This window comes from Mus pahari, chromosome 4 (genome assembly GCF_900095145.1).
Source record: "Mus pahari chromosome 4, PAHARI_EIJ_v1.1, whole genome shotgun sequence".
Lineage (NCBI taxonomy): Eukaryota > Metazoa > Chordata > Mammalia > Rodentia > Muridae > Mus > Mus pahari.
In genome coordinates this window covers 56226044-56234208 of record NC_034593.1, presented here as the reverse complement: position 1 = coordinate 56234208, position 8165 = coordinate 56226044, and the positions used below count along the sequence as shown (strand labels likewise).

At 36.4% G+C, this 8165-nt stretch overlaps 1 protein-coding gene across 3 annotated transcripts in view; it reads left to right on the top strand.

Annotated features, from left to right (window-relative positions):
- Positions 1 to 7964, top strand: part of Slc33a1 (solute carrier family 33 member 1) — a 21162-nt gene extending 13198 nt beyond the window's left edge. For 2 of the 3 annotated variants that reach the window (XM_021195878.1, XM_021195882.2), the window contains 4 exons: positions 1790 to 1974; positions 2382 to 2499; positions 5502 to 5717; positions 6871 to 7964. In XM_021195878.1, coding sequence (XP_021051537.1) covers positions 1790 to 1974; positions 2382 to 2499; positions 5502 to 5717; positions 6871 to 7038 — 687 coding nt within the window. In that variant the 3' untranslated portion in view covers positions 7039 to 7964. The remainder of the gene's footprint in view (positions 1 to 1789; positions 1975 to 2381; positions 2500 to 5501; positions 5718 to 6870) is intronic. The other variant, XM_021195879.1, reaches the window with a different exon arrangement.
- Positions 7965 to 8165: the final 201 nt, after the last annotated feature.

The following is an 8165-nucleotide window of genomic DNA, read 5'->3' as shown; positions in this document are numbered from 1 at the left end:
AAAAAAAAAAAAAAAAAAAGAGCCCATGGGGCATTTTCATTCAAACCACCACACTAACCATGGCTTAATTTTACCCTTTGTTCAGAAAATGGTCTTTCTCATTTCATGCTTCCTGGTTGTTATACAATTCAGGATCCTCTTCAGCATGCTGTAGGTTAGAGTTTGACCACAACTTTGATGTTTGTTTGTTTGTTTGTTTGTTCCTAAGAATACAGACCTGTTTAGAGGGAGGCATGGTGGCTCACATGTCTTATCTTCGCGTCTTGGAGGGTAAGGCAGAAGGATTGCTTTGAGTACCATGTCTATGAGGCCATCCTGGATTACACAGTTGCAGGTTAGCCTGTGCTACAAGAGAGACTTTGTTTAAAAACAAATAAACCAAATAAAACCAAAACCCCACCAAACAAAAACTAAAGACCAGATTTCTCTAGAATGACCTTCTGTTTACTTTTCAATTTAGATTATGTTCTATTCAGTTTATATGTAATTGGTAGGAGTATCTCAGAAGTAATATTTCATTGTCTTCAGTGATTATATGGGATCCACATCATGGTGTTATCCCCTATTGTTTTCTACACTTTGGTCTCTTTGTTACTACTTTGGAAACTTACTGTTTCCTTTTGCAACCAAGGAGATCTGTCTTATCTCAGACTTCACCTGCTACTTTTATTATCCTTACTCTTTATTGGTGTTTTTAAGAATTAATCTAAATTATACTTTTTGTTTTTCTACCCCCTTTTTTTTTCCTTCAAGCTAGGGTTTCGCTGTGTAGCTCTGGCTGTCCTGGAACTGGCTCTGTACAGACCAGGCTAGCCACAAACTCACAGAGATTCCCCTGCCTCTGCTTCCTGAGTGCTGGTCCTAAAAGGCATGCACTGCCTTTCTAGTATACTGTTATCTTCAAGTCGATTTCTAAATGTTAGATATACTTAGAAATTTTTATTCTAATTTATTAAAAAAAATCACCAAAAACTATGTGGCAGTGATTCCTCATTTGAATCCAATTTATGTATGGTTAAGCAGAACTAACAGATGTACTACACTAAGCAGTGAGTAGAATGTTAACTGGTAGGTATGGTTAAGCAGAACTAACAAATGTATGCTACACTAAGCAGTGAGTAAAATGTTAACTGGTAGTAGTTTGAGCTGGTGTTGCTTGGTTTGCTTTTATTTTGTTTCTCTGAACACAGGGTCTCTCTACATAGCCCAGACTATCCTAGAAGTCATTATGTAGACCAGCCTGGCCTCCCTCGAATTTACACAGAGAAGTAGCTGCTTCTGCCTCCTAAATGCTGCAATTAAAGGTCTGCCACTTCAACCAGCAGGGGTTTGGTGGTGGTGGTGGTGGTGGTGGTGGTTTTGTTATTTCATTTTGTCTTTTAGTTGTTGTATATTTGTTTTGGGTTTTGTTTGTTTGTTTGTTTTGCTTTTTTCAGACAGGGTTTCACAGTGTAGCCCAGGCTACTCACTGTATAGATGAGGATGGCCTAGAACTCACAGCTGCTGCTACCTTCTAAACACTGGGATTAAAGGCCTTGGTTTAATTTTTTTCAAAGTGAAAATTTAGTTGTAATTAAAACTACCTACAATTGTACCAATATTGCATTTTCTGTTGTTTTCAGTACATAATGTTAGTAAACCATAATGCAAAATATACCTCTTATAACTTGGCATCTATGCCCTTGTGACTGATGGGACAATGATGAAATGGAAGGTCTGTAGGATTGCAGGTGTTCTGACAAGGCTTCTCGTGTGGCAGAAGCTCAGCCACGTCTGTTTTATGTTGCAGATTGGCTTCTCAGCAGCCGATGCCGTGACAGGCCTGAAGCTGGTAGAAGAAGGAGTGCCTAAAGAGCACCTGGCCTTACTGGCTGTCCCAATGGTCCCTCTGCAGATAATCCTGCCACTCCTCATCAGCAAGTACACTGCAGGTCCCCAGCCTCTGAACATATTTTACAAAGCCATGCCCTACCGGTAACTACAGAACCTGCTAACTAGCAAGTTATCTTTAGAATAGTGCATGTCAGGGTCCATAGTATGTGTACGCGAAACTGGGGAGGCATGAACATCTTCAGTGTCAGTGTCATTTGGATGTACTTTTTCTCTTTTTAGTCTTCTAGCACATCTTTTTGTTGGTGGGGGATGCACGGGGGGGCAGTATTTTTGTTTTATTATGTCATTTTGAAACAGTGTCTAAGTATGTAGTTTTGGTTGTTCTGGAATTTACTGTGTAGACCAGGCTGGCCTCAGAGATTCATTTGCCTCTGCCTCCTGAGTCTGAGATTGAAGACATGTGACACCATGCCTGGGTCTACCCATTTTTAATACAGGTTTTTCTTTAACCTAAAGTGGATGTCAACTCAGTGTTTCTCTCTTTGTAGATTATTGCTTGGATTAGAATATGCCCTACTTGTTTGGTGGACTCCTAAAGTAGAGCATCAAGGAGGATTTCCTATATATTACTATATTATAGTGCTGCTGAGTTATGCATTACATCAGGTAAGCTGAGGTAAAGTGCTGAGTAAAATGTAAGTATGTGGGCCCTTGGGCACAAACGTAAAGGCCAGAGCAGAAAGTTAGCTGTCTTACTCTATTGCTCTTCTTCTTGCCTTGAAACAGGGTTTCTTAGTAAACTGGAAGCTTGTCATTTTCACTAGGCTGACGGGCCAGTGAGCTCTCTGGTAATCTGTCTGTTTCTGCTCCAAAAGTTGGAGTTACGGGTACTCACTCACTCATGGGTGAGGATGTGAACTCAAGTCTCCGTGGTTGTAGAGCAAGCTTTCTTACATATCGAGCTATCTGTCCCTGAAGAAACATTTTCACAGCTACTTTAATGAAGTTGAAGATTTCCATATGAGTTAGACAATAAAGTAATTTGATGGTGAACTTGTCAAATGTCTTTCAACTTTGTAAGGATTAATCATGAAAAGGGAGTTTAAGTTTATTTGTCCACTAATGTTTCTTTAAATTGTTCATTTATTACAAATTTATTATACTTAAAAATATATTCCAACTAAGTTTACTCCTGCTAACTAAGTGTACCTTGGTCTGTTCTTAGATGTAGGGAGAGGAACTTTTGTTTATTTCTGTTTATTTTGAACTCACGACATAACTTACACTGGTCTGAAACTAGAGCTCTAATTGATTTTCCTGCCTCATGTCAGCCTTCCAAGATGATAGATGATGATGTAAGCAACTGTACGTGGCTCAGGTTTAGATTCTTTCTTTCATTTTTATTGTCTTTTCTTAAGATAAGAGAGATGGATACTGGATTTAAAGTTGTAATCTTTGACTTAGATGTTGTATTAAAAAGCTTAGTGTGAGATTTTTTTGGCAGTATATGATAAACTGCCTTTTCTTTCTGTGTTACAAGTGCCTCCCGTCCACAAAGGAAGGGATCTCTACTCTGCCTTAACCTCACTTAAGTTGCTGTTTCAGAAGAGGGTTTTAATTCTAAGCGTAAGTGACTCAAGGAAATGGTACTCAACTGTAGTATTGCTAATATACATTAGAGAGTCACTGAATGTTTTTAATAGAACCTTGTCTAAATCTTTGAAAGTAAGATATAAACTTCTTGGGTTTTGGATGAAACCATTACAGTCTCAACAGTCCCCCCCCCCCACACACACACACATTTAAATAATTTAGAATCCAAGTATAGTAATGCCACACGTGTAATCCCAACATTTTAGAGGTGGAGGCAGGAAGATCTAGAGTTCAAGGGCAGTATTAGCTGATAGTGAATTGGAGGCTAGCCTACGCTATATGAGACTGTCTCAAAAAACAAAACTAACAAAAACAACCAATAAAAGAGAATTCCTTGGTCGATCATATGTAACCAGCCATATGTTTGTAAAATTATTTTTTTTTAAATATTTATTTATTTATTATATGTAAGTACACCGTAGCTGTCTTCAGACACTCCAGAGGAGGGAGTCAGATTTTGTTACGGATGGTTGTGAGCCACCATGTGGTTGCTGGGATTTGAACTCAGGACCTTTGGAAGAGCAGTCGGCGCTCTTAACCACTGAGCCATCTCACCAGCCTCTGTTTGTAAAATTATTAAAACTAGTGTGTCAAATATATTTTCCTTTATGTTTTTCACAAAGTTAATGCTAGCTACAGAATAAAAATTTAAAAGGAGCGTTTGGTTCAGTCACTGCTTCACTGTTGACTCAGGAAAAGAAATGTATGGACTGTATTATTATAGTCCAAAGGCTTATCTCTTTAACTTTTGCTTTTCTTGAAGAACTTCTCAAGTGTAGTCAGAGAAGCTTAGGCCTTAAGGAGAAAAGGGTTCAAGGCCTTGTAGACATGAGGGATGACGCATGACACATGGTGTCTGGCAGCAGTGCTGTCACTTCTGATGTCTTGCGTGAAAGCAACTGCCCTAAGTATTGAGAAGTAACTGAGAAACTGTAACTGAGAAGGTCAGGCCAAAATCATTGCTACTTGTGAAATTTATGTATTAAAATTATGAGAAAACTTACCATGAAAGGTGCTTGTTGAGTTAGTGGAATTTGATATCCTTGAGTTTAATGTGACTTTGCTCCAGCAGTGAGCTGCTCCCTCCTGCCTCTGCATTCCCTTTGGAATTCCTTTTTTATAAACACACCACAGAACACGGCTAAGACGGATATTATCATGGAAATAATTTTTATCTTTCTAATTAAGGGTTAATTAATTTTTACCTCTTTTTTGTTATTTTTGATTCAGTGTCCCAGACCAACCTTAAACATGAAATCCTTCTGCCTCTTTCCCCCTGGTACTAGGATTAAAGATGTCTGTCTCCATTCTTGTTTCTTAATTTTTATCTCTCTAGTTTGTGTTATAAATTTTGAAATGATATTCTTCAATAGCATTTATCACTATTTTTAGAAATATAACTATATATCTATGTTTTGTTTTATTTACATCTATAATGAAGATATATAAAATGTATATATAAATATATATTTAGGTGCAGAACACATAGGAATTTTGCTTTTTACTGTGTGCACCCTTCAGTGCCCCTTACCTCTTACTTTCTCTTCAGGCTTCTTTGACTGTATATGGTAGAATAAGTCTTTTACCTTCATCCTAGGAGTACAGTGTGTACACTTGTAGTATGTTTTATCTTAATTCTTTATTTCTAGTTTCTCCAGCATATACTACATTCAAGAGAAGAGCAGTATTTTTAAAAATTCATCCTTATAGTATCAAGTCCTTAAATTATTAATTATAGTGTATACTCAAATGTTTGTTTAATTGAGTTCAGTAAAAATTATGAAAATTTAATTTTTATGATCTTGATGTTCCTAATTTAAGCACAGTTTTGTAAGCCTGATCATAAGTTCTGATGTCAGAAAACAGGGCTCTCAAGTTTATGCTTGGTGCCCCCTGCCCCACCCCACCCCCCACCCCCGTGCGTAATCCTGAATACTCTTCCTACAAAAATAGGAAAATGAAAAGAAGAAAAAAAAATCTCCTTCCAACTTTCTAATGTTCCCTTCTTCTCGCAGGTCACTCTGTACAGCATGTATGTGTCGATAATGGCTTTCAATGCCAAGGTCAGTGATCCTCTTATTGGGGGAACATACATGACCCTTTTAAATACTGTGTCTAATCTGGGAGGAAACTGGCCTTCTACAGTGGCTCTTTGGCTAGTGGATCCCCTCACAGTGAAGGAGTGTGTAGGAGCTTCAAACCAGAATTGCCGGACACCTGATGCTATCGAAGTAAGTGAGTTTTAGTTTTAGATAACCATGAATAAGTTTTAAGATAATGATTACTGTGTCTAAAAATCATACATACCCATAGTTTCTCGAATGGAAATACATTATTTTATCTCTACCATAATTAAGAGTAATTACAAGTTAGTATCAGTAAGACTAGCTCAATAAAGGTGCTTCGCAGCAAAGGAAGACATTCTCCCATAGCACGAGTTGCTCCACTGCGTACAACTGTAAACATAATAGCTAACTTTTAGAGTGCTAAGAAAGGGACTCCACTGACTCCTTAAAGACTGCAGCTGCAGCTAAAGCTGAGTACAGAATGATTCATTGGCAAATTACTTCAGAGTAATGTTACTCTTGGGCCAGATAAGCTGAGGCAGAGGCATGTGGCTCTCTATGAGTCCCAGGCCAGCCTAGTCTATATAAGGAGTGCCAGACTAGCCAGTCTACACAGTGAGATCCTTCCTCAGAAAAAACAAACAATTTTGCCTACTTCTATAGTAAATCATTGGTAATTTCTTCACTGTTTCAAATATGAAAAAATCCATTTTGAAAATCACTATTATTTGTAGTAAGTGCTCAAAATTGCTTTTAATCCTGTCTGTATCATTGAAGAAATTAAGTTATGAACATAGTCAGACAGTGGTAGATGATTACAATCCTAGCACTTGGGAGCCTGAGGCAGGAGAATTGTGAATTTGAGGCCAGTCTTTTACAGAAAAGCCTGAGCCACATAGTAAGACTTTGTCTGAAACCAAGGAAAGTGAAACAGACTTCAATTTATCTTACCATTTGCAATAAATGAAATATTGAAATATTTTCTCAAAATGTACTCAATTAATCTCTTTAATTATAAAATAATTATTGAATGTTTCCATATAAAAAAATCACAGAATATGGGCCCTGAATATAACTCAGTTGGTGTAATGCTCACCTAGCATGCACAGAACTCTGGGATGTACACCTACAATCAAGCTTTGTGATGCATTCCTATAATCCCATCACTTGAGAGGTGGAAGGAAGAGATTCAGAAGTCCAGGGTTATCCTTAGGTACATCGTTTGAAGCTAGCTTAGGCCATCTGAGACCCTGTCTCTATAAAGCAAGCAATAAGAAAAAACAATTATAGAATATTTGTTATAATTTTATTTTTATAGCTTTGCAAAAAACTTGGAGGCTCGTGTGTTACAGCTTTGGATGGTTATTATGTGGAATCCATTATCTGTGTTCTCATTGGATTTGGTTGGTGGTTCTTTCTTGGTCCAAAATTTAAAAAGTTACAGGATGAAGGACCATCCTCATGGAAGTGCAAAAGGAACAACTGATGCCAACATTACTGGACATTCTTGAAGGTAACTGTAGCTTAGTTTTACCAAGAAAGCAATGATAATCAGTGTATAGGAGTGTAAAATATCGTTTTAGGAAATTTTTAATTTAAAATGCCAAATAGTTGAAAAATGCAGATTTATTTGTATGTTTGATTATATTTTCCTCTGCCTTATCAACGTATTTAAAGTTTACTTAAGGCTAGGAAACAACCCTTTTGGTTTAATTACTTGATTTCTGTTAATTTACTGACCAAAGCATATTTTAAGCTGCAGTGGAATAGTCATGGGTGGTCACCATGCTGTCAAGTATTGTTAGTGCCTGTCATTGAGTCGTATTTAACATTTTGGTACAGTGTATCAAGTGGAGCAAAGCTTAATATTCAGGTACTCACTAACTAGTTTAACCTTATTGGAAGTTAATTCTCACTTTGAATTGTAAATTTGTAAAAATGTATGTGGAATTTAATTGAAAGAAAATGTAGACTACTAAAACATTGAGTTGTTTTTCTGTCTATAACCACATTGTACAAATGAATCTGTTAAAAATAACTATTTTAAATGTACTTTTTGCTTTTGTAAGCATGAAAGATTTATAAAAAGATCATCCAAACTATTTTTTTATAAAATGAGAGCTATGGTTTTAATTTATTGATTCCCCTATCTCTCCCTTCCTTTTGGGGAAGCTATTTTGATTTCTTCTTAACTCTTGCCCTAGGTTTACACATGATTTTGTCACAAATGCATCATGACACACAGACAACTAATGAGGGGATCAAGTTTGTGGTGTGTTTGTGATTATGGCTGAGTTGTAAAAAATAAAAATGTAATGTCATTCTTACTGTAGTTTTTTTTAATTACCATGAGAAGAAAATGTAAACTTATAATTAAATAAAATTTAAATGAGTAACACTATAAATCTCAAAGCTGTTGTTTTAAAAAGAGAGATATTTTTGTGTGTGTATGCCTTTAACAAATTAAATCACTCTGTGGGAGATTACTTCTTAATTTTTTTTCCTTAATCTTAACTAAGCATTTTATTAGTAAAAAATTCATATAATTATGCCAAATCAGGAAAAGTATTTCTGTTTCTTAAAACACATGTTTTCATTTGTAAAGAATAAGGT